Source organism: Onychostoma macrolepis, chromosome 21 (genome assembly GCF_012432095.1).
Source record: "Onychostoma macrolepis isolate SWU-2019 chromosome 21, ASM1243209v1, whole genome shotgun sequence".
Classification (NCBI taxonomy): domain Eukaryota; kingdom Metazoa; phylum Chordata; class Actinopteri; order Cypriniformes; family Cyprinidae; genus Onychostoma; species Onychostoma macrolepis.
The window spans coordinates 15,201,403-15,227,480 of NC_081175.1; the positions used below are offsets into that span (position 1 = coordinate 15,201,403).

The following is a 26,078-nucleotide window of genomic DNA, read 5'->3' on the forward strand; positions in this document are numbered from 1 at the left end:
TGTTTTTCACAAGAAAACCTTGACTTGGTTTGATTGAATCATTCTTTTGAGTCAATGGTGAATCAGTTGAGTTAGATTCACAAATGGACATGTGTGGATGTGGATGTCAAGATTTTCTTTGAGAATCTTAAATTTAGGTCTGGAGAATATAAAAGTCATCAGAATGTAGTCTTTTGTTTTTCATACTCTATAAGAAAGTCATACAGGTTTGCAGCAGCATGAGGGCGAGTCAGTAATGATAATATATTCATTTTTGGGTGAACTTTCACTTTAAGGACCACCTTGTTCCCCTAGCACTGGCATTTAGGTTTACATTTGACTAATATACACTGCCGTTCAGAATTTTGGGATCAGTAAGATTTTAATGTTTTTTTTAAAGACGTTTCTTCTCCTCACCAAGGCTGCATTTATTTGATCAAAAATACAGGGAAAAAAACAGTAATATTGTTATTACAATGTTATTACAATTTAAAATAATGGTTATCTATTTTAATATACTGTAAAATGTCATTTATTTATGTGATGCAAAGTTGAATTTTCATTACTCCAGTCTTCAGTGTCACGTGATCTTTCAGAAATCATTCTAATATGCTGATTTGTTATCAGTGTTGTTTTTTGCTATACTTAATATTTTTTGGATCCTGTGATACTTTTTTCAGGATTCTTTGATGAATAAAAAGTTAAAAAGAACAGCATTTATTGAAAATAGAAATATTTTCTAACAATACCATCACTTTTTACTAATTTAACACATCCTTGCTAATATATATATATATATATATATATATATATGAATTTATTTTAAAAAGACAAAATTACCAACACCAAACATTTTATATTATTACAAAAGATTTCTTTTTTTAAATAAAGGCTGTTCTTTTTGACTTTTTATTCATCAAAGAATCCTGAAAAAAATATCACAGGTTCCAAAAAAATAATAAGCAGCAAAAACAATATTGATAATAAATATTTGCAATATTGATAATAAATCAGCATATTAGAATGATTTCTGAAGGATCATTTGACACCGAAGACTGGAGTAATGATGCTGACAATTCAGCTCTGCGTCACTGGAATAAATGTAAAACATTGTTTTAAATTGCAATATTTCATACTATTACTGTTTTTTCTGTATTTTTGATCTAATAAATGCAACTTTGATGAGCATAAGATACTTTAATAAAGACATTAAAAATCTTTCTAAAACCCAAACTTTTGAACGGTAGTGTACTTGTATACTTTGTATTTTTCTTACTCTCTCTTTCTCTTTTTCTAGAGTCTGGATGGTAACGTGATCGTGCGCAGCGATGCCCGTGTGTCCTCTCTGACTCTGAAATACGTGCAGTTCACCGATGCCGGCCAATACCTCTGCACTGCCCGCAACTCCATTGGTCAGGACATCCAGAGCATGTACCTGGAAGTGCGCTGTAAGCTAAATCACAAACTTTTCTCTTTGTCCTTTGTAGGTTATTTGTCTTGTTGTGTTCAGGGCACATGTGTCAAAGCTCAATGAAGTGGACACATCGTGATTTCTCAATGTTCCTTTTGATCTTTGTCAGCTACTAGCTTTTGTTGGCTACTAAAACAGCAGGAAATGGATGCTGGACCCAAAAACAAGACCACCAGGGTCTTAACTAACTTAATCATTAAGACTTTATTGTTTGCCAGAAACTAAAGCGGCTAATTTTTGCAAGTGTACAGTAAATCCACCAATTAAACCCAGCAGATCTGCATGAACCAGCGTAGAGTATTGACATATGTTATTCACGTTTTTTATTAACCAATCAGTATTTTTTCTTCTTTTTTGAGTATATAGCAAAAGATTTGATTTAACAACAGAAATTATTTTTGAAGAAATTGCTGGTTTGAGGGCTTTTTTTATACGTCTGTTTCAAACAAATTAAACTTGCTTTCCACCAAAAGCTCAGTTCAAATCACAGTGCCATATACTCAAATGTATTTTATAGCTTTTGGGCTTATTTCTTACATTCATATGAAATGAAATACTGCCATCTTTACATTCTTACTACTCAATTTTGAGAGAAAACGCTTATTTTATCAGATTATGTTTACTGCAGTTGGCTGAGTGCACTTTTGTGCTATTTGCCAGGTAGAGAGTTACAGTAAAGCTAGCTTTAAAGTTATTTTCATCTGCTTGCGCATTTTTAAGCATTCCCACAATCTAATTCAGAAAAGTGGGAGGGAGTGAAGCTTGAAGTGCAATGAAAGTCTAATTGGATTAATTTTTCTTGCCCTAAAAATCTTCTCCAGTTCCTGAGATAGCATCACAATGTGCAATTGATAGAAATTGTGTGGAAATGCAGTTTGCCACAGCCCGGCTTGTGAGTAATCAGCTTCTTGGTTGAGTGCACGGAGCGTTTCGCAGTAATTAGCGATAAGAAAAGGTGCTTTGTCTGCTTCAAATGATCCTAGATGAGATTGTTCACTCCCATGCTCAGACACTTACGGTTTGGGTTAGAGTCTCCCGTTCTGTTTTGCATGACTGTACATTTCTTTTATTTCCCACCTTTTACTTCAAGTTTACATTTAAATGCATTTTTTCTTTCGCTTGGTTGTTTATGTATTGTTTTGTTGAAATTGAGCTCAGCCTCATAGTAAAAAGGAAGTCTCAGGCTGGCAGCCAGTTGGAAAGAGTTTATTCTAGCTATTTGAAATCATTATCTTTATGCAAACTTTCGCTGTTTACTTACATCAACATGGTAAGAACGTATTCTCCTAAAATCGCACATGAAATCATAAATCATTTCAAGCCCTAAATTTGCCAATATTCATTTCAGCCCATGTTGTGATAAGATTTCATTGGCCGTTTCATCCAAAAGAGAGACATTATGTTTTCGGGTGCCGACATTATCTCGGCAGCAGTGTTGCAGCCTGTGGTCCTGAGATAGCGATAAGATTTGAGTGGATATGTGTCTTATCAGACCAGCTTTATGGAACATGTGATGACTCAACTGCATGTATCAATCCTGGAGTGGAAAGTCTAGTTAGCCGAAGTGAACATCAGGGGGGCAACAATCACAACAGACAATAGAGCAGATATCAGAAATTGCAATTCTGAAAGATGGTTGAGGGGATGATGGGTAATGAATGCCAGCTGGAAGCCGTCGTATTTTTTGTCCCAAGGTCTTTCTTTGGAACAGTCCATGTGTTGGTTGCACTTGGCTGACACTGTGTATAATTACAGATGCTCCAAAGATCCAAGGCCCTGCGGCGGTGTTCACCTGGGAGGGTAATCCGGCTAACATCACCTGCGAGGCCCTAGCTCACCCGGGCGCCTCCGTTTCGTGGTTCCGTGACGGCCAGCTGTTGCCTAGCGCTAATACCACCAACGTCAAGATCTACAACACTCCTGCTGCCAGCTTCCTGGAGGTACGGCATCACCGCCCAAACCCATCAGCCTTTAGATGCCCCCTCATTAATGTTTCAACACTAAAGTCGTGTTTGACACTAATAATTGCCTTCTGAGCTCATTTTCGGTATACTTCAGCATGCTGTAGCATTTGATATTAAATCATGGCTGTTGATACTGCATTGAGAAAACACAGTAATTACTGTTTTTTCTTTCCAGTAACCTATGTTCTTCATTTATGTACAAAATAGAGCTGATACACACATCTACCCACCCTTATCAGGCCACAAGTGCTGAGAATATAATGGCTTGTTTTTATTGTGTTGTAGAATAATTCAAGTCATTTTAGCTCTCCAGTCGCTTGACTTTTTGATTTTGTTTTCACATTACTGGCCAATAACATTAATTACAATAATTAAGTTGCTTTCTGTATAACGACACATTGTGAATGATCCGCATGGAGCATGTTGTTTTTGGAGTCTTGCAAAAGCACAGACTGTGATGTTTAATTTGTTGCATCCAAGTACAAAAAAAAAATAAATACATTTTGCTAAATTTTGGTTAATTTGAAAGCAAACTGTCGAAACCTTTTGAGATCAGATCACATCATTATGAGCTTTCTATATAATAGTAAATTTGCATCTGAACAACTTGACTTTTTAATACCACACAAAGTCTGCATAATATTAGAACCGCAGGAAATTGATTATTGATGATTATTAAGCACAGCTAATTAAATACAATATGCACAGATTTATATGATGTAGCAGAGATGAAGCAAAGATGATCCAGGAGCCTTTTTCAGTTTACATGTGTGTTGTGGCAATTTTCTATTTCAATAAGGTAAGAGGTAGAAAGTCTTTGGAATTTTTATTTCTTGCAAGAAATGGTCAACAGTTATACAGATTGGCTGCAAAGTGCGACCAAGAAAAAATTTCTTCGCTCTGCTTCTGTCTCATCCAATCATAATGCATATTCAACATATGTGTCCATTTAAGGTATCTTACTATGTCCCCTACATGCGATTCTAAATATTCAGCGCAAATCATCTTCTTAGAAGCTAGGATGTAGGGTCTTTAAAATAGCTCTACTTGTCTACACACACATCAAAATAACTCTAGCATACTGATGAAGCATTCAGAGAGTTTAAAGAACACTATTTAGTAGAGTAAAGCAAATAATAATACAATTTCCCCCAAAATGTGTTTTTAGAAGGCAAGGCAAGTTTATTTATATAGCACATTTCATACACAGTGGTAATTCAAAGTACTTTACATTTAGAGGTCGACCGATTAATCGGTTTTGCCACAACTATCGGTTATCGGCAAAAAATCCATGCCGATAGTTTTCCGGTTTGCAACCGTTGCCGGAATGGCTGAGAAGGGTCCGCTGGCATTATACAGTACGAGAGCGGCCTCTAGAGGCGGAAATCACTGACAGCACGTGTTGTTTATTGTGACACGTGACACTGCGCGCTGCACAGAGCGGGAAACTCCAGACGCGCATTTAAATGCAGCCGACAGAAAAGCCTGCCGCGGAACAGAGCGCCATTCACATAGTTTTCTATTAAATTACATTATATTTGTCCCAAATCGTTGTGAATGTATATAATGACTTCACCCTAGGCTATAAATTATGTATTGTGCATTTTTCAGCAAAACGTTTGTCTTTCTGTGGCTCTAATTAAGTCTGTATGCTTCATATAGAGAGCTGTAATACAGATTGCGCGTTAGGCCTGCACGATTAATCTTTTGTAAACCGAAATCGCGATTTGAAAGGGTGCGATTTTCAAATCACAAAAGCTGCGATTATTTCGATGAAGAACTATCAAATATGGTAACAAGCATCTACGTAGTTTTTGACAGTTTGCTTCATGCGTATTTTACGTTTGATGCAGAGTTTAACCAATAGGGGGCATTTTAACACTGAACGTGCTGACTGAACGTCAAATAAGGGCATTTGGAAAAGATCTGCGCGAGCAGTGGTTCAACTTCCCAACAAAGCGTGTCTGCAGAAGAGCAAAGTCCTGCAGACGACGGTAAAAAGTACCGCATATGTTTGGAATGATTTTGGATTTCGATGTTCCTACCTTGTAACGCCTGTTTCACACATGCTCCGTTTGCAGTGCGTATGCCGTGCAGAAGCAGCACGGACTCATTGTTTTGCACGGACGCGTTTGCAGTCCGCTCCTGATCATGACTGTTTACCACAAACACAACATTTATCCATTATTTTGATTTCAAATCCAAACGTTGTTAGCCTATACTGAAAGTGTTTTTTTCTTCAGCATTGTGATCCTCTTTTAATCACAGTACAGTTACACAATATTTCATAGACATATTCACGTTTAAACTCAATTAATATAAACGTATTCAATGAATTTGGCTTCTAGATTTGTATATTAAGTTGCTCAAGTAAGTGGAAACATTTAAACAGCATATAGCCTATATTTTAAATTAAAACTTACCACTGACAGAAACAGTCGGCTCTCGTGCCTTTTACATTTAAATCTTTATTACAAACAATCCCGCTGGTCTTAAAGAACTTTGTTTTTCTACCGCCACAGGACAAGTGCATATTTTGCATTGTTAAGTGCACTTTTATTTGTTTTGACCCTAGCCAAAAAGCCTGTGAAATATAGTAGACTTTAATTATATCGATTTATTGGGAAATTACTACATTTCCATGTCAAACCATGTTCATTTTTACCACGAACAAAGCGCTGTCACTTTAATTCAGCACGTGCTGCAGATGCACCGCTCCAGGAAAGCACTGCCGGACCGCAACCGCATGCACTGAGAACGCTTTAATCTGTTAACATGGGTGCGGAAAAAATACGCACTGCAAACGGAGCATGTGTGAAACGGGCGTAAAACCTGCCGAAAGTACAGTGTGTTTGGGTTCTTAAAAGTTTAAGATTTTATATATGATTGTTAATTTAACTTTAATTAAGATACTGTAGTTCTTAATGTCATGACAGATGTTTGCATCCCGACAACTTTATAAAAAAATAAAAAAATGGACACAATGTTTAAGAGGTTTTAAATAAACAATAGCATAGTGTAGGATAGTTTGTGATTATGCTTGGTCTTTCTTTGGTGCTGTTAAAACCACCACAACAAACCTGTAGCTCTTTTATGAAATAGTAATAAAACGCATTTTAAATGGCAAATCGCAATTTTGATCAGAAAAATCGCAATTAGATTTTTTCTCCAAATCGTGCAGCCCTATCGCACGTTCTCTTTCCACTTGCTCTGTTTTTTTTAAACACCGAACTTCAAACTCATTTATGCCACATTGTTCATTCTTGAAGCAAACTTATGTCCGTTTGGTGATTTAAATAAATTGTTTTAGACCGCCACTTGAACTGAACGCAAAGCGTCTGGTGTGTGTGTGTGTGTGTGTGTGATACCTCTGAGTTCTCCTAGACGCAGCGCGACTAACTTTTTTTTTTTTATTATTAGATAATTATCAAGTGTTAAAAAATAGAAGCAAATAAAGTGTGTGAGTACACATACAATATCCATATGTATGTAATTTTAATGCTATGGCCTTGTGTATATTTAAACATGGCCATCTTTAAGCATGACTGTTGAAATTAAATGGTAACATTTAACAATAAAAGTCCATTCGTAGCATTAATGAAAACTGTAGAAGTATTGTTCCTTGTTAGAGTGTTTTCATTTCAACATTCACTATTAGCTACTAATAGGCTATATTTTTACATTTTAAAGTTTCTTCTTTTAACATTAGCAAATTATGAAATAACTTTAATGATCAATATAGTAAATAATATTAATATTTTTATTCATTTACAAAGTATGGTTCAGTACTGTTGCTGCTTTTTTTAAATAGTGAAGCACTAGCTCTCTTTCAGTATCCATTTTGAAAACTATCGGTTGATTAATCGGTATCGGCCAGTGTGGTCCAACCTAGCTATCGGTATCGGTAAAATCCACTATCGGTCGACCCTTACTTTACATAAAAGGAAGTGAAATAGTCATAAAAGAATAAAAAATAATAATAATAATCACAATAATAAAAACAAGGAATTAATAATAATAATAATCACAACAATAAAAACAAGGAAATTATATCAAATTTGATTTAAAATGAATTTAAAACAGTTAAGAGTAGAAAATGATTATACATAAAATACAGTGCAATTAGTTCAGACGTAGCACAGCGCTCATTCAACAAATGCACAGCTAAACAGATGAGTTTTGAGTCTGGATTTAAATGTGGCTAATGTTTTAGCACATCTGATCTCTTCTGGAAGCTGGTTCCAACTGCGGGTGGCATAATAGCTAAAAGCGGACTCCCCTTGTTTTGTGTGAACCCTTGGTATTTCTAACTGACTCGATCCTAATGATCTGAGTGGTCTGTTAGGTTTATATTCAGTGAGCATATCTCCAATGTATTTAGGTCCTAGGCCATTGAGTGATTTATAAACGAGTATCAATCCTAATCAATCCTAAATGTAACTGGAAGCCAGTGTAAGGACCTGAGGACTGGTGTGATATGCTCAGATTTTCTGGTTCTAGCCATAATCCTGGCAGCAGCGTTCTGGATGAGCTGCAGCTGTCAAATGGTCTTCTTTGGAAGGCCGGTGAGGAGCCCATTACAATAATCCACCCTGCTTGTGATAAAGACATGAACAAGTTTCTCCAAGATTGGAAACAAAACATCTAATTCTTGCAATGATTTTGAGATGATAGTATGCTGATTTAGTTACTGCTTTGACATGACTACTAAAACTAAGGTCTCTCTCCAGAATCACCCCAAGATTTTTGACTTGATTGTTAATTGTTTGACCCCAAGAGTCAAGGTATGCATTCACCTTGAGAATTTCATCTTTGTTTCCAAATGCAATGACTTTAGTTTTCTCCTTGTTTAACTGAAGAAAGTTCTGGCACATCTAACTGTTAATTTCATCAATGCATTGGCAGAGGGAGTCAATGGGGCTGTAGTCATTTGGAGATATGGCTAGGTAAATCTGGGTATCATCAGCATAGCTGTGATAGGCAATTTAGTTCTTTCTCATTATTCAACTTAGTGGGAGCATATACAGGCTAAACAAGAGCGGTGCAAGAATTGAGCCTTGTGGGACTCCACATGTCATGGACGTCCACTTAGACTTATGCTCTCCTATACTCACATAATAACCTCTCCCTTCTAAGTATGACCTGAACCATTTGAGTACCATCCCAGAAAGCCCGACCCAGTTTTCCAGTCTCTCTAGAAGTATGTTATGATCGACAGTGTCAAACGCAGCACTAAGATCTAGTAGTACCCTGCACTGATATTTTGCCAGAATCAGAAATAAAGCGAATATCATTTATTATCTTAATGAGTGCTGTCTCTGTGCTGTGATGCGCTCGGAAAACCAGATTGAAAATTGTCCAGGTATCCATTTGAGTTTAAGTAGTTGTTCAGCTGATTAAAAACTACATTTTCAATAATCTTACCTATGAAAGGAAGATTTGATATTGGTCTATAGTTGCTCAACATGGTGTTATCAAGATTGCGCTTTTTCAGAAGGGGCTTAACAACTGCAGTTTTCAGGGAGTTTGGAAAAGTCCCAGAAAGAAGCGAGGCGTTCACCACTTCTAAGAGATCTGCTTCTAAACAGTTAAGCACACTTTTGAAAAAAGATGTGGGAAGTGTGTCAAGATAGCAGGTTGACGATTTAAGGTGTTGTACTATTTCTTCCAAAATTTTGCTATTAATTGCTTCAAAAACAGCTATAGTCACTTCTTTTTGAAATTGTGATTTAATCTGTGTGACCTCTGCATAACTTGAGGATGTGCCAATCTCCATTCGGATATTATTGATCTTCTCAGAAAAGAAGGAAGCAAACTCATTACATTTGCTGTCGGAAAGCATTTCAATGGGAATCTGACTTGGGGGGTTTGTTAGTCTCTCAAAAGTAGCAAAAAGAGTGCGAGTGTTGTTTAAGTTACTTTTTATAAGGTTTGAGAAGAAGGTCTGTCTAGCTGTGGCTAGTTCCACATCGAAAGCATGAAGGCTGTCTTTATAGATGCTATAGTGAATTTCGATTTTCGTCTTCTGCCACATCTTTTTCTGCATTGTCTTTTCATACTCTGAACTGCTGTTGATTTTCTACAAGATGATTTTTGTCTGCCAGTCTTCTTGCTGACCTTTACCAGAGCAATATCATCAATAACATTCTTAAATTTTTAGTTAAATGAATCCAGGAGAAGATACTCAGAGTCTGCAGAAATGCTTGGCGTTAAAGATATAGCCTTCATAAATAGCGCAATAGTGTTCTCGTTAATGCATCTCTTTCTGACAGAGACAGATTTAGATTCAGTGGTAATAGAGATCAATATATCAAAGAAAATACAGAAGTGATCAGATAGTGCTACATCCTTAATAACAATGGATGAAATGTTTAGACCTCTACTGATGAGTAAATCTAGAGTGTGTCCACGATTGTGTGTGGGTCCATGCACATGCTGAATCAGGTCAAAAGTGTTTAAAACAGTTATAATTTATTTTGTAGTTTTGATTTCTGCATTATCTGTGTAAATATTAAAATCCCCTGCAATAGCAAAACAGTCTACACACATCACAGAGTAGCTATCAGCTGTTTTTGGTTCACCTACAGCTGATGGTGGAGAGTTTGGGCCCTGGTGTTGTGGCAGCGGTCAGAGAGCTCTCACAGGAGGAGGAGGGAGAGCTGGGCCTGCAGTCTTTGGTGGTTGTGGAGCCCGCCATTTTTTAGTTGATATCTGGGGGCTTGCAGCGAAAGAGTGGGAGAGTTTGGTCCCAGCATACACCAGTTCCTCCATTTTACATTGTAGAACATTGTAGGAACACTTTTTAGATCAGAACTACATTCTAGAAATGCTTTCCTTTGTCACAGTCAAAAATTTACAGATTTTAAATCATTTTCAACACTAAACTGTTGTTCTAAATGACATAAATCAGCAATACTCTTGCACATGATGTCACCACTTGTGGGCGGGGCTTCGTCTCATGGTTCTCAGTGATGGGGATTTAAATATGCACTTCAGCACTGCATGACAGGTTGTTTTTGACTGTTCTGTGAAGTTTAAAATGTTCTCTGTCACTGTCCCTGTTCCCATGGCACATTTTACTAAGCTGTTGGAGCTAATGGAGACAGTACGCTTCCATTCTTTCTCTCTCTCTGTCATTCAATAATTATCGAGTGAGGTGAATGCCAGCAGTGCAGAATAGGAGGTCACTGTCATTGCCATGGCAATGAGCCTCCCTTAACCAGCTAATGTCTATGTCATGCTAGCTAGGTCAGAAGAGAGGCGGTGCCTTGACGTGGCTTTTTTTTTTCTCTGACAGGTCACTCCGGAGTCCCAGAACGACTTTGGCAGTTACAACTGTACGGCAACAAATGTCATCGGCACAGAGTCAAAGGAATTCATTTTGGTTCAAGCAGGTTTGTGAATGTTTAGAGAATGATGTACAAAAATAGCAACTACTTTACATTCATGGTACAGTAAACATGAATCCAGCACAAATTGTCATTCAAAGGTTCTAATTAGCTATTCACACATCCTTTCTCACAAATGGTGTCTTAACACAGAAAAAAAACACTTCTAAAATCCCCCTTGGTACCAATTCATAATCCACCAGGTATGCAAAAGGTAAATCTCCCCCAGACAGAGATGTTTTAGCTCCAGATCAGAGCCTGCGCTCATATTTTTTAGGCTGAGACTCTTGGGTAATAAAAACAGCAGGGTATAATTTTCAGGCTGCAGATTCGACGGTTAAATGCGACGCTGCCTCTGATATTTTTGGTGCTCTGTAAAGTGGGGCAGATGTGAAATGATGTGGAAGGCAGTGAGGTGATTATTTAGTCTCAATGCGATGAGGCGGTGCAGGAGTGACGCCCGTTTTCTACCTCACAGGCTTTAGAGCCACCACACTTTTTATTGTGCGATAAAATCTCATTTCTTTAAAAGCGAGTTTTACTGAGTAAGTGTGTTCTGTGAGGGAGGGCAGGTAATTTTATATATATATATATATATATATATATATATATATATATATAAATGTATTTTCCCCCCCGAGGATGAATTATGTTGTTGTAAATCTTTTTGTAACAAAAAGCTATTTTTTATCACAGCTCTGACTTGTAGCATTGAACAGAAGGTTTATTTTTTGCTACTGTGCCTTTTAAGACTTCTATAAAAACACATGTTTTGCACGGGAAATGAGAAGACGTGTGCTGTGGGTTTGCTGTTTGCATTCAGTACAGTCTATAGATGACTCATCCTGCGAAAACAGCTTCTTTGGAAAGCCTTCATTACATGCTAACAGGATTATGAAACAATCCACAATGAAATGAAATGTTAAGATCTTAATAAGGACTTAAATTATCAGGAAGCTGTTCACAAATAAATATCAGATTCGTGTTTCTAATTTTGGGGTCCCTCGGGAGGATATACAAACGGTAGATACGCTCAGGGCCAGCTCAAGTTTTGGCTCATTTTTCCCTCATTTAAAGGAGAATGGGGAATTTCGGTGCCTCTAGTGGCACCAGACAGAACTGCAGACTATTTGGAGGAGCGTTTGAAACTTGTTTGAAAACAGTAACAGTTTCCTATTGATGTATCTGTCTGATATCTGAAGGTTGGAGAAGGTTAGAACAAGCCATATTTGCAGCTTTGTTCCTAGAGATTGCTTTTTTTCTGAAAGTTACAGTATGTTTTCATAGTACATCAAACTCTTTCATCTCAGAAGTTCAAGGAAAATTTGATTCCTCATGATATGACCACTTTAAACAATATCTTGGTTTGTCTGAAAGATATTTTACTCGTGCTTCAGGGAAAAACTGTACTGGCCACCGCAATAACAGTTCCCTTGGTGAACCATTCCCCAAGCCCATAACAATTTTTCATTGTTTCAGTTTGTCTATTGCCTCACTCACATTTTTGTGGTGCCCTGCATGTGTGTGCGGAGCAGTACGCCAGTTATCTTCCAGTGTGTGCTTATAAGTGCAAGTGTGTGTTCTCTAGATGTGCCTTCGGCCCCCTCTATCGAGCGTGTGGAGCCGTATTCCAGCACAGCAATGGTGGAGTTTGATGAGCCTGCCTCCAGTGGAGGAGTGCCTATCCTCAAGTACAAGGCTGAATGGAGGATAGCAGGCCAAGACTGGACTGACAGAGAGTATGAAGTTGAGGATGGTAAGTATCCAACACACACACACACTGTAATAACATTTATTCAGAACTGGAAGCAATGAATAGAGAAAATAAGATAAATGAGGCTTTTGGGAGGCTATAAAAGCTTTTCCTCATTTGTGTGAAGGTCAAGTTCTTGTTTTTATAGCATTGTTTTATACTGAAATGACCACAAATTCTCAGATGATTGTATTAGAGCAAGGATTTTAACTGAGTTATATTGTTTTAGAGCAACTGTTTTTAAAAACACTGTCCTAAAGCAGACGTGATGCGGCAAGATTCCAGCGACAAGCAATTTTTCTGTCTGTGCTGAAAGCAAAAATATAAAACCACAGCCAATCAGAACAGTGTGTGTTTGCACACTTTCTCGCACTTGGAACACACTGCGTAGTGTGTTCCAGATGGCCTTTTTATGGTTTTCCTTGAGGAACTTGAGGAAATTGTACCAGAGCTTGTTTCCGCCTCAAGAGTAAAAAATAAAAAAAGAAAGTTATAAATAAGAAATAGGCACATTGTGAGATATGAAGTCACACTGTACAATATAAATTCTCAATTCCGAGATATAAAGTCACAATTAAGAGCAATAAAGTCACATTTGTGGGATATAAAGTCATATTATGGTATATAAAGTCACAATTATGAGTAACAGAGTCGCAATTGCGAGATATAAAGTCATATTATGGTATATACTGTATAGTCACAATTATGAGTAACAAAGTCGCACTTGCGAGACATAAAGTTATATTATGGTAGATAAAGTTAGGCCTGCACGATTAATCTTTTGTAAACCGAAATCGCGATTTGAAAGGGTGCGATTTTCAAATCACAAAAGCTGCGATTATTTCGATGAAGAACTATCAAATATGGTAACAAGCATCTACGTAGTTTTTGACAGTTTGCTTCATGCGTATTTTACGTTTGATGCAGAGTTTAACCAATAGGGGGCATTTTAACACTGAACGTGCTGACTGAACGTCAAATAAGGGCATTTGGAAAAGATCTGCGCGAGCAGTGGTTCAACTTCCCAACAAAGCGTGTCTGCAGAAGAGCAAAGTCCTGCAGACGACGGTAAAAAGTACCGCATATGTTTGGAATGATTTTGGATTTCGATGTTCCTACCTTGTAACGCCTGTTTCACACATGCTCCGTTTGCAGTGCGTATGCCGTGCAGAAGCAGCACGGACTCATTGTTTTGCACGGGACGCGTTTGCAGTCCGCTCCTGATCCGCGGCTGTTTACCACAAACACAACATTTATCCATTATTTTGATTTCAAATCCAAACGTTGTTAGCCTATACTGAAAGTGTTTTTTTTTTCTTCAGCATTGTGATCCTCTTTTAATCACAGTACAGTTACACAATATTTCATAGACATATTCACGTTTAAACTCAATTAATATAAACGTATTCAATGAATTTGGCTTCTAGATTTGTATATTAAGTTGCTCAAGTAAGTGGAAACATTTAAACAGCATATAGCCTATATTTTAAATTAAAACTTACCACTGACAGAAACAGTCGGCTCTCGTGCCTTTTACATTTAAATCTTTATTACAAACAATCCCGCGGGTCTTAAAGAACTTTGTTTTTCTACCGCCACAGGACAAGTGCATATTTTGCATTGTTAAGTGCACTTTTATTTGTTTTGACCCTAGCCAAAAAGCCTGTGAAATATAGTAGACTTTAATTATATCGATTTATTGGGAAATTACTACATTTCCATGTCAAACCATGTTCATTTTTACCACGAACAAAGCGCTGTCACTTTAATTCAGCACGTGCTGCAGATGCACCGCTCCAGGAAAGCACTGCCGGACCGCAACCGCATGCACTGAGAACGCTTTAATCTGTTAACATGGGTGCGGAAAAAATACGCACTGCAAACGGAGCATGTGTGAAACGGGCGTAAAACCTGCCGAAAGTACAGTGTGTTTGGGTTCTTAAAAGTTTAAGATTTTATATATGATTGTTAATTTAACTTTAATTAAGATACTGTAGTTCTTAATGTCATGACAGATGTTTGCATCCCGACAACTTTATAAAAAAATAAAAAAATGGACACAATGTTTAAGAGGTTTTAAATAAACAATAGCCGTAACAAAGTCGCACTTGCGAGACATAAAGTTATATTATGGTAGATAAAGTTACAATTATGAGTAATAAAGTCACATTTGCAAGATATAAAGTCATATTATGGTATATAAAGTCACAATTATGAGTAGGCCTAACAAAGTTGGAATTGGTAGATATGAAGTCACATTATATGATATACATTTACAGTTATGAGTAACAAAGTTGCAATTGTGAGGTATATAGTAAATTCACATCACAAAATACAGGGTCACAATTATGAGTAACAAAGCAATTGGTACAGTAGATATAATATCACATTATGAGATATAAATTCACAGTTATAACAAATTAACATTGCAAAATACAAAGTCACAGTTATGAGTAACAAAGATGCAGCTGTGAGAGATAAATTCATATTGCAAAATACAAAGTCACATTTCAGTTATGAGCAACAAACTCGCAATTGCTAGATACAGAATCACATTGCTAAAAAAGAAAACATTGCAATGGCCAAGTATTATGTTACATATTGGGATATGGTGACATTTAAGATATAAGGGCACAGTTACTGTATGATAAAGCTGCAATTACATCAAATTTGATCGCAAGTGTGAGATATAAAGTTATAAATTAACTTCACTCTCAGGCAGAAATGGGCTTCCATAGTTTTGTCATTTGATAGCAGATGTTTCCTAAATGCCACAGTCAGTCTCTCTGCGGTTTGTCCATGTTTGAGGTTTAGCATACATGAGGAGCTGAATTTTGGTGCAGTGAGGTTTCATTGTGTGCAACTGACAACATGTAGTGTTGCTTGTCACCGTTGCAGCTGGTTAGGACAGAAATTTTGATTAACACGGAAGAGCTTTTATTGCTTGTCACTTGCTGTATTACACTTTAAGAAGTAAACAACAGTGTCTGTGACGCACATAGAGCCACCCTCCCGTAGTCAATATAACAACTAAACACTTTCCACAGCTGCTAGCCATTTCAAATTGTGGCAAAATAACCTTCCCCGCTGCCATAAAAACACTTTCATTGGCGATATTGCTTGGCAAGCATGAAATGCGATGCAGAGTTGACCAAAAATAGAATGCACAAATGTAGGAAAGGGACAGGGTTCACTTGAATGCTAAATAAGAGTGCTCCGAGCAGTTGTCACAGCCTGACATGTGCTCTGTTTGTCTGTGGGTACTGTCTGTCTCTCGGGGTGGCGGGGGGAGAGATGTCAGTTTGCTCACTGCTGACAGCCTGCTCGCTCTGCCAGACCTCCTTGGGACATGCGTCAGAACAAGCCTCACACACACAAACGCAGCCTTTCACGAAGCAGTCTACCAGCTACCTACGCACACACAGAAACCTCTGCTCAGCCAATGGCTTTTTGATCACTCAACCTTTTGTCAGTCAGTCTCTAATGCATTAGATTGGCGTATGATAGTCATGCAGCAGACTCGAACAGAAGGTACCAGATTGAACGAGTACAAAAAATCAGGAACGGCACATTGTTGGTCATTATTGATGTATGATTGGTGACTGATATAGGTTGGAACTGGTTCTTTTCAGCATTTAAGGTGAATTACCCAAATTTTAAAACATTTGGAAATAAATTGTAAGGTTGTTTGATATGATGGAAAACAGCATATCATATTTATAACCTAAATGAAAACATAGTGAAAAACAGCAAACAAATATTGAACTAATATATATTTTGCTGAAGCAATACCACACAAGAAAGAGTGCTGTTGTTTTCTAAACAGTTCTGTATATATACTACCATTCAAAAGTTTTAAAAAAATAAAAAATAAATCCGCAATGATGCATTAAACGGATCAAAAGTTACATTAAAGACATTTCTAATGTTACAGAAGATTTTTACAATATTGTTGTTGCTACTTGCTTATCAAACAAATGCAGCCTTGGTGTGCTTCTATTCTATCAAAAACACAACACCAAACTTTTGATTACTAGTGTAAGTTAATATAAAATAATTCACATTTTAGACAAAGGTGGCCAATTAATTTGTTTACTTTACAAGAAGATTGTTTCAACCAAACCCAAAGTAGGGTGTCTGGAACAACAAAGAAATATCAGGACTCTTGTCCAATGAAATTAGATGACAAAAACTAATGGTTGTATAATACAAATGCTGCATAGGGACCTCTGGGAAAACCTCTGAGTGATGACTCTAATTGGAGGATCGTTTTGGGATCAAACTAAAATGTATTTTACTACAAACATGAAACTTAAAATTCTTTGTAGGGTCTTCTGGGAAAACATCTGAGTGATGACTAGGCCCACACAAAATCTGTGCCCACAGAACTACCCACAAAAAATCCTGCAGACTTTCTCAGAATTACTCATAGTTTCACTCACCGCTTTCCCATATTTGTATTTGTTTGGATTAATTAACCTGGATTCTTCTTTTTAAAGATTTATTTTGGGCATTTTTTTATTTTTATTTGTATAGGACAGTGTAGAAGTGACAGGAAGCGAAGTGGGAGAGAGAGAAAACCTGGATTCTTTTAACTGTTTTTTAAGACAAATTGTTTAAAACAAAACAGTTCTCTATAATGCCAAAGATCATGTTTTGTGATAATATGTGCAATTTGATAATATGCATGTATATGCATAACAGTTTTTGAAAGGTTTTGGATATGCTTTGTTAAAACCAGACATGTTTTATCATCTAATTCCATGTTTTTACATCAGATATTTTATTGGCGCTCTAAATCTGTCTAAACCAGGTCTCAACTTGATCACCATTGTTGGGCTGAAGCCAGAGACCACGTATCAGGTCAAGATATCAGCCATCAACGGCAAGGGTGAAGGAGAGAGCAGCCCCCCTGAGAGCTTTAAAACCCAACCTGTCCGTAAGTGCCTCTCTCTTTCTGTCTTCCTCTCTCTTTCAGTCCCTCTTTATCATATGACCCTAGCGCTCTCTTTACCCATCAACCCCCCCTCCTCAGCGCAGCAGCAGACCTCACTACCCACAATGCATCCCTGCCTTGGACCCTGCTGGATCTCTCTCCCAGGAGATGCATTGCTTGTCCTCTGCGTGTGCTTCTGTATTGATATGTGGATGTGTGTGTTCATTCAAGTCTGTGTCCGTGTGTTTAAACAATTTCCCGAAGGCCATCGTGTCACTGCAGCCTCTCACCTCAGCAGTGCTTCCCAGTGATGTGGCGCTCCTCCCCGTCCTTACGGCTCTTCTGCCAGTGCCAGCATGTGCCAGGCAACAGCTGTGTCTCGTGTCTACTGAGAGCTGTGTGTGCTCTGTTAAGTGTCGTCCGTGTTGATTGGGCACTCTTCTGTAGAGTAGATGATGAAACCCACTTTAACCTCATATCCACGATCAGATCAGGATTAGACTCTCAGAAATTGTAATATCAATAATAAGATCTAATCTTCATGAAGCTGGAATATTTTGTATTTGTACAGCAGTATCGTTTGAAGATAAGTGTAGATGGTATTTCTCATGTTTAACTAGAACTAGTTTTATTGCTTTCGCTGTAATATACACTAGGTGTGCCATGAATGTAAGCCTGTTTGTCTTAAATTAAAATAATAATGACTTTATTTCTAAATTTGTATCAAAATTGCCATTTTATATCTTATAAATATGAATTTCTTCATAATTGTAAATGTATAATCTCATAAGTATGACTATTTATCATAATTGCAACATTAAATATCAATTGTAGCTTTAAAGCTCACAATTTTGATGCATAATTATGGCCTTGCATCTCACAGTTCAGACTTTTAAATGAATGCAATGTTATAGACTTATGACTTAGTGTTCATAATTGTAGCAGTAAATATCAATCTCACAATTGCAAGTTTGTCATAATTGCAACTTTGTTCAGGTATATCATAAATGTATCATAATTGTGACTTTGTATCTCACAATTAGGACTAATTACCTTGAGTTTACAATTATATATTCAAAATTGCAATTTTATAACTCATAATTGGAACTTTATATGTCACTTTTTTATTACTTTAAGCTAATTTTTGGCAATTCAGGTGGAAACAGGCTTCCATAGCTATATGAAAGTGAAGTGAGGTGAAATTTGAGGTTGGTTTGCAGTGTTTGATTGACTCTGTGTTGTGGAGCTCTCCACATTAATGAAACATCATCCATATTTAGACTTTGCAATGTAGTTTTCAAAATTCCTACAAATCTACTGGTTTAATTACTGCTTGTCACACGAAGCCGTTGGCTCAGAATGTTCCACTTAGAAAGCAGATTAGAAAAGTCAGTTTGCAAGAAATGTGGGATGAGCAGAAACACAGTTCTAGTTTGATTATTCAATTTCCTTCTGCACTCGCAGGGATTAAGTGACTAAAGTTTAAATTGCAGAAAAAGTCTTATTCCTTGTCGCTTTATTAATCCAATTTATTGATCCAATTCAGTTGATTCAAAAGCACTTTGTAATAACATTACGGGAAAAAAAAATGGAGTCGCACAGCAATAAGCTTGATTTCCATTTGAATACCCAGAAGCTTTAGGGGAATCTTACAGAAATGGGTAAAAAGCTAAAATAACACAAAACAAGACTTGTTTATACTTCCTTTGGATGTACAATAGCTCATGGCAGGAGTGAATTGCTCCATTGATGTAAGTCAGAGACAGGCTGACATGAATCCTTATCTTACTTTTCTTATCATGTTTCATCTTTGCTTCAGCACCCTGTGTTCTCACAGTCCCCACATTCGCTCTCTTGCCTGCACTCATTTCACAACAGCTAATTGGGTCACCCAGTTTTGCCATTTTGGGACTTAACAAGCCATTCACATAGTATATTTTGGCCATATGTGAGTCAGCAAGGTGATTTTCTCACCGTTTTATAAAATGAAGCCCAAAATGGCAAGTTGGAATTGGCCTCCATTTTATTCATCCCTGTTCTCAGATTCACTACTTTTTATGGTTCTCATCATGTTTTCCATCTTGTTTTGTTCCACTGGACATCAGGCTCCCCTTTCAGAAGTAAGTGTTCCATCTCTCTGCTCTCTTTCTTTTGCATTTCTGTTTGTTTTTCCATTTGCTTCCATTTCAGCCATTGCAACACTCCTGCCAAATCTACTAGTAAGCCTTCAGAGAAGATAGTAAAAGCTTGAATAGAAAGTTAAAGACTCCATGAAATGGGTTATAGAGTGCAGTTTTCTTTCCTGCGTTTGATGGAAGTTGAAAGGACTCATGCTTTTTTGAATGGCCAATCGGCTGTTACTTCACAGTCACAAACAGTGATTGGACCTTAATAGAAATGGTATTTATAATTTACTGAGCATTTGATTGGCCAAAAAAATGATGAGGCGTGTAGATATAGACATGGATTCATGGATTTCATGGGGTCTTTAAATAAAAATGTATTGAGAATGAATATTTTTGCTTCAAGTGGACTCTCATATCTCGGCGCAAATTAAGCGAAACTTTCTAGGGGGGTTTCACTGAATTTAAAACTCTTCGGAATAGCCTGTGCTTTAAAGAACTGTGGCGACTCACATTATATCTGTTGCTGTACTTTCCAGATGGGATTCCATTCTATTACTCAAACAAGGATCAAGGTTTGCTGTGAGATCATTTAGACCAGTACATTTTCTTTCCTTCCAGTCCTGGAGGCTCAATTGAGAAAATTGCTTTTTATCCAAAACCTACAGTAAATATGCACCTGGTTCAACTCAATTATGCTACATGGAGCAATTAACACTTGATTAATTGAATCAGGTGTGTTAGGTCATGGCTTGAAATGAAAATTTGTCTAGGCTCCCTGGGGCCTGTTGAAGAAAGGCCACCGTTTAAACGTATATATGCTTGCATCTTAGTAAAAAAGATGTAGATTCCCCTTTAGTTTGCAGTTATCTCTCCATTTTCATTCACAGTACTACACATAAAATCCACAGAAGTCTCAAAACAAGCTATTTTCTTTACACTTGTAGGATAGTCACAACCTCGGTGGCTAATGTTGGTGTTTAATTCATAGTTTGTGTGAGGGTGATTGCTTTGCCAAAAAGCAATTTTAAAACAGTCGAACTGTAGAATGACTATTGTTTGTTTGTGCAACACAAAGCAAATAACGTTGTGATGAAGCTGTTGCTAATTTAATTGACAGTATTATCTTGTTGTGGCTCTCTATTGTTCTCATTATCCCTGACAGGGATCATTTGGCTGCGGAAGCTTTCTCATGATCATTACACAGCGGAATAAAAAAGAGGCGATGGGCGAGGCAGAGACCGTATCTCGTAATGGTAGTGTGATGTAGTCGTGTTCAGATGAGATTGATGGCATTGTCCGCTCTTTCTCTGGAACTATACCTGCATGAATTTAAGGACAATGATCCAGGCACTTCAAACACTTACTGATCATTTATCAATTTGTACATGACAAAGCGAGACTGCCAGGGGCATCGACACTTGTCAAATTATGGCTTTGCAAATCTGGTGACAGTTTATTTGTTTCGAGCTTCCAAACCAAAGCGAAAATGACTTGACAATTCGAAAATGACAATTCTTCAGAAACTTCAGAAGTAATCCTAACAATAGCGGAATGTTTTTGGAAGCTTTCTTTTCTCTCTTTTAATATGAGCAGTCGTAATCAAGTTGTTTGTTATCTCAGAAACAATGCGTCTTGCTATATCTGGGGCAGAAAATGGCTTCTTAAGGCAATAATTCACCCAAAAATTAAAATTCTGTCATTTCTCAATTCACAACCTCATGTCATTCCAATCCTCTATGCTGTTATTTTCTCAATGTCCCTGCTTAAAAGCTTTTACCAGCCTAAACTGGTTTGCGGGTCTTTAAGTGGTCTTCTAGGCTGGTCTCTAGACTGATTTTAGATGGGTTTTAGGCACTTTTTTTGGAGCTTAGACTGGTTTTGGTGTTTTCTTTTCAGTAGGTGGAACACAAAAGGAAGGTTTTTTCCATACTTAGACAATTTACAGTGTCCACTGGTGTGAAAAAAAAGTGAAAGTAGTTTAAAACACGATATCTGATAAGTTGGTTTTCACATCTTGTGACCAAATATTGTTAAACCTGTGCCGTGGACATCATATTTAATTTGAGACAAGCTATACAGTTTGACTTGATAGTCAGTAATGACATAATTCCACTCTGTTCCTCATATAAAAAGCTATTGTATGACTTCAGACGGCTTGAAACATTTATGAGTCATATGGAGCAATTTTGTGCTGCCTTTGTAGCTTGATAGACTGGTGATACACTGATGTACTGCCATTGAAAACAGGAAGTTGGAAATGATTCTAAATGGTTCCACAGACAAAAATAAAAGCATACAGCTTTGGAGCGACATGAAGTTGAGTAAATAATGGTCAAATTTTCACTTTTGAGTGAACAGTTAGGGAAGTATGACAGATTGACTCCATCCAATATAAAGCAACAGCACTGCAGTGAATGGCGTAGTTTGACGTAGATGGAGCTTCAAGTAAGATGTACAGTAGTTCTCTTAGGTGCGTGTCAGAGATTTATCACCACAGGCCATCCCGCAGTCTCAGCCAATAGAGTGCCCAGAGCACTGGAGGAAGAGGAAGACAATGACACAAAAGGCATTGTTGCCAGTAGCGAGACTGAGACTTTCTCTCCTCAAGAGCAAGAATCCATGCCCCTGGCCTCCACAGCCTGTGGAAATTGTAAAAGAGCACTATATAATTCACATTACTGCGGTATGTGCTGCAGGGACCAGTGATTCAAAGCGTTAGAGCTCCCTCTCCATTTTATGTGCTATGAGCGTGAATGAAGAGGCTGGGATTGTGTATGGAGATGGAGTGATGACAAAGCTAGCTAGGCCTGTCACGTAAGCGATAGAGGCAGGAGTGATGGGCACCTCTGGGAGTTTTCTGATGGATAATGCCACCTCTGCAGCCCACTGCAGTAAGGTCATCTCGGGTGACAGCTAAAATATTCACAGCGACAAATAGGGACTCTTTCCATGACTGTGTGCCAGGCTTTCTGATTGCTAGCCTGTGCGTGGGTCACCCTGCTCCCAGAGGGCACGTAGACTCCACTGACAGAGCCTTTCTTTGATATGAATGCGATCACCACGGACCGCAAAGGATCAGAGAGCACCGCGGCAGGGATTGTACCTATGGAGACCTGCTGTGGAAATGGCCTCTGATCTGAAAATAGTAGGTTATACAAAAATAAAGGAGGTCAACTCAGAACCCAACGCTAAAGTCAAAGGGAAAATTCAGGCATTTAACCTGCAGTGTTAAAAAAAAAAAAAAAGGAAAGGAAAGTGTACCACTGAGATAACTTCTTTGATCTTTTTCTGAATATATGTTTTGCTTTTTGTTTAGCATTTTTTGTTTTTGTTTTGTTTTAAGTTTTGTTTTGCTTCGTTTGTCAGTTTGTTTGTTTGTTTTTGTTTTTATTCCTTTACCAGACACTTTTATCCAAAGCGACTTACAAATGATAAACAAACAATTCATATTTTGTTTTGTTTTTGTCAGGTGGTAATGTTTAGAGCTTCTCTTTTGGTCATTATTGATATTGTTTTACATATTAACTTTAATTTAATATTTTATAAAGTAATTTATTCAATATATTCAATAATAATTCAACTTTTTAAGTAACAGCTATTTATTCTCAAGTGAAAATCATTTACCATAACAGCGCAAAACAAAGATATGATATAAATAAATAACCATTACACAACAACAATAGTATTACATTTTTATTAATTAAATTAATTCTGAATGCTTAGTAATAATAAAATTATAAAAATTATAAAATAGAATAAATATTACAATATAAAAGTCTCAAACCTTTAGATTGCAAATGAATAACAATAGTACTACTAATAATATTACTAATACCAATTAATTGTGAATATTATGCTTTTAAAGTTAGTTATTGTTATGTCAAAAAGAAGAAATCTAACAATTAAAATCAGTTCTGCATATCAGTTTTCAGACACTTAAACATTTAAATAATTTGTACTGTATTGACTCAAATACAACCCAGCTTGCACAGCCAAACCTCTTTAATAACACTTAATGCAATCATAATGGGGCACAGAAAGTAGACTGTAAAACAGTTTACGTGGCACTTCATTAGATTGTGCTCAGTTATTTAGTATTCCTGAGAGATGGTTTAAACTAGGTCTATTGCCTAGCACATCTGGTGGTTCTCAGTGGTTTCTCTGCTTCAGTGCCGGTGAATACATCTCTCAGAGATAGAGACACAGGCCAGCGACCTAGCAGATGGTCCACGTCCTCAGGTAGAGTTCTGGAGTGCTTTAATTGTGATCACCGCTGCAACGGCATTAACACCCCCTTCATTCCCCTTGACATGAAACACTTATGATATGATAATCCTTATTATTCCGCAGAGCAATTTTCTTCTCTGTCTGAGGCACTCTGTGTGCTTTGAACCTCGGCCTCTGCTCTGTGATATCTACAAAGCACTACACAATGTAACTGCCCCACAGCGTTTCATCAGACCACAGCGGATAATACAGTTCCATTTTAGCATGTATTTTTTCATCTGCAGAGCAGTAGACCAAATTGAAGAACAGAGCAGTGTTTTGTGAGATCAATAAGCCTGCATTGACTAGTTGTGTGCAAGTTAAAACACTGGAAATCAGAGAGAATAAATATTTGAGCTTGTTAATATTGTCTTGAAGCTAAAATAAATCTGCATTTTTTTATCAATGTGGTTTTAAAGGGATAATTCACCCAAAAATTCACCCTTTTACTCTGCCTCATGCCGTTCCAAATCTGTATGACTTCCTTTCTTTTGCATAATTGGAAAATGTGTGTGGGGGGGGGGGCACTATTAAAAAAGCAAAAGCACTATAAAATTGGTCCGTATGACTTCTGAAAAAGTGTGATTGCTTTTTATGACAAAAAGGCCAGAATGTAGGATTTTATTCACATGAAATATATTGATCTACAGCTAAGCTATCCTTGGCCTGTTCGTTAGAGAAGTGACTGGTGAATTAATCATTTGAAATTTAAAGTCGGATCTTTTCATTAAATCATACTGATTCAGTTCTTAAATTCAGCTCACTGAATCTTTGATTCTGTAGCCCTGGTTAACAAGGGAATAAATTTCATCACAAAGTACTGAATGACTTTTTATAATTCTTTTATAATGCTTTTATGGCCTTTTGACAACTTCAAAGCTCCAGTCTCCATCTGAAAAGCACAACTGGTACATTATTAAAATTTCCTTTTGTGTTCCACGGAAGAAAGAAAGGGTTCATACGGGTTTGAATCAACACATGGGTGAGTATATGATGACAGAATTTTCATATTCAAGTGAACTGTTCCTTTAATCCTCCAAGGACTAACTGATGATGCTGTTAGCACTTGAGGCTCTTTTTGTCACCAAGTATCTAGAAGTTCCTTTAACTAAATTCACAACTGGCGCAGAAAGAAAGAGATTAAAAGACAGAAGCTCGGCACTCTTTTGTCAAACAGTCTTTGAAACTCTAACATAGTCTGTCGTCTGTCAGACACTCGGCTCACAAACAGGCTGCACGTCTGTCTAATTGCGTTAAGCTTAAAAGAGGAAACGGGATGTTTCGCCCCCATCGTATCATTACCTTCCACTCAAAGTAGGCTACTTATCGTTTAACTCCAAGGCTCTGAGGTTCAGCTCGAAGAAAGCCAGCCTTCTCTCAGATTAGATAGATAAGGGTATATTGAAGTGATGATGTCTGAGTCACTAGCACTAATGCACTTCCAGGAAAATATCGCACTTTGAATCGAGTGGTGTCCTTGTGGCTTGAGACGTATGTGCTGTCACGCTCAGATTGGTCAGCTGTGACATTTAAATACAGGTTATTATGTGTGTCTCTGAGCCTGGTATAGTCGTCATAAGCATTAAATTGTTGCATGAAGAGGCTGTTCTTTGAAATGTTGTTGCTCTCTTACTTGGAATGATGGTGTCATTCATGTGTTCTTTGTATTTGAATTCAGATGGAGTGGTGTTGCTCTCTCAAGAAACGTAAAATGCGGTCCGTGTAAAGTGATATTAAAATATGTGTTCTGAGATTTTCACACAACAGAAAAATGTGTTATTAATCACCCAGCCAAATTTGAATTATAAAAAAAACGCCAAGTACCTAAAATAAGTTATCAAAATCTTTGAAAAATAAGCAGGACTCTCTGCTCTCAAACGCTGGGGCCTGGGGGCGTGTCCGCCATCGGCGCTAAAACCACGCCCACTCGCGGGAAAGCGGACGTCTCTTTCAACTGTCAAAAACCACTACAACCTGAATGGATTAGTGATGGGAAGTTCGGATCATTTTACTGACTCGGACCTTTGAGTCTCGTTCAGCAAAATGAACAAATCTTTTTTCGAGTCATTTCGTTCATTTTAGCAAAATATAATTAAAATGTTACGTGCTACTTCCCTAACACATCTATTACTTATGCAAACGTTGATCACACTACAAACAATATAAAACTATAATGGCATAAGAAACAGAAAAAA

At 37.4% G+C, this 26,078-nt stretch overlaps 1 protein-coding gene across 9 annotated transcripts in view; it reads left to right on the forward strand.

Annotated features, from left to right (window-relative positions):
• ncam1a (neural cell adhesion molecule 1a) overlaps positions 1-26,078 on the forward strand; it is a 255,527-nt gene that overhangs the window by 196,145 nt on the left and 33,304 nt on the right. For all 9 annotated transcript variants that reach the window (XM_058757494.1, XM_058757496.1, XM_058757495.1 and 6 more), the window contains 5 exons: positions 1,277-1,427; positions 3,206-3,390; positions 10,712-10,808; positions 12,391-12,558; positions 17,369-17,494. In XM_058757494.1, coding sequence (XP_058613477.1) covers positions 1,277-1,427; positions 3,206-3,390; positions 10,712-10,808; positions 12,391-12,558; positions 17,369-17,494 — 727 coding nt within the window. The remainder of the gene's footprint in view (positions 1-1,276; positions 1,428-3,205; positions 3,391-10,711; positions 10,809-12,390; positions 12,559-17,368; positions 17,495-26,078) is intronic.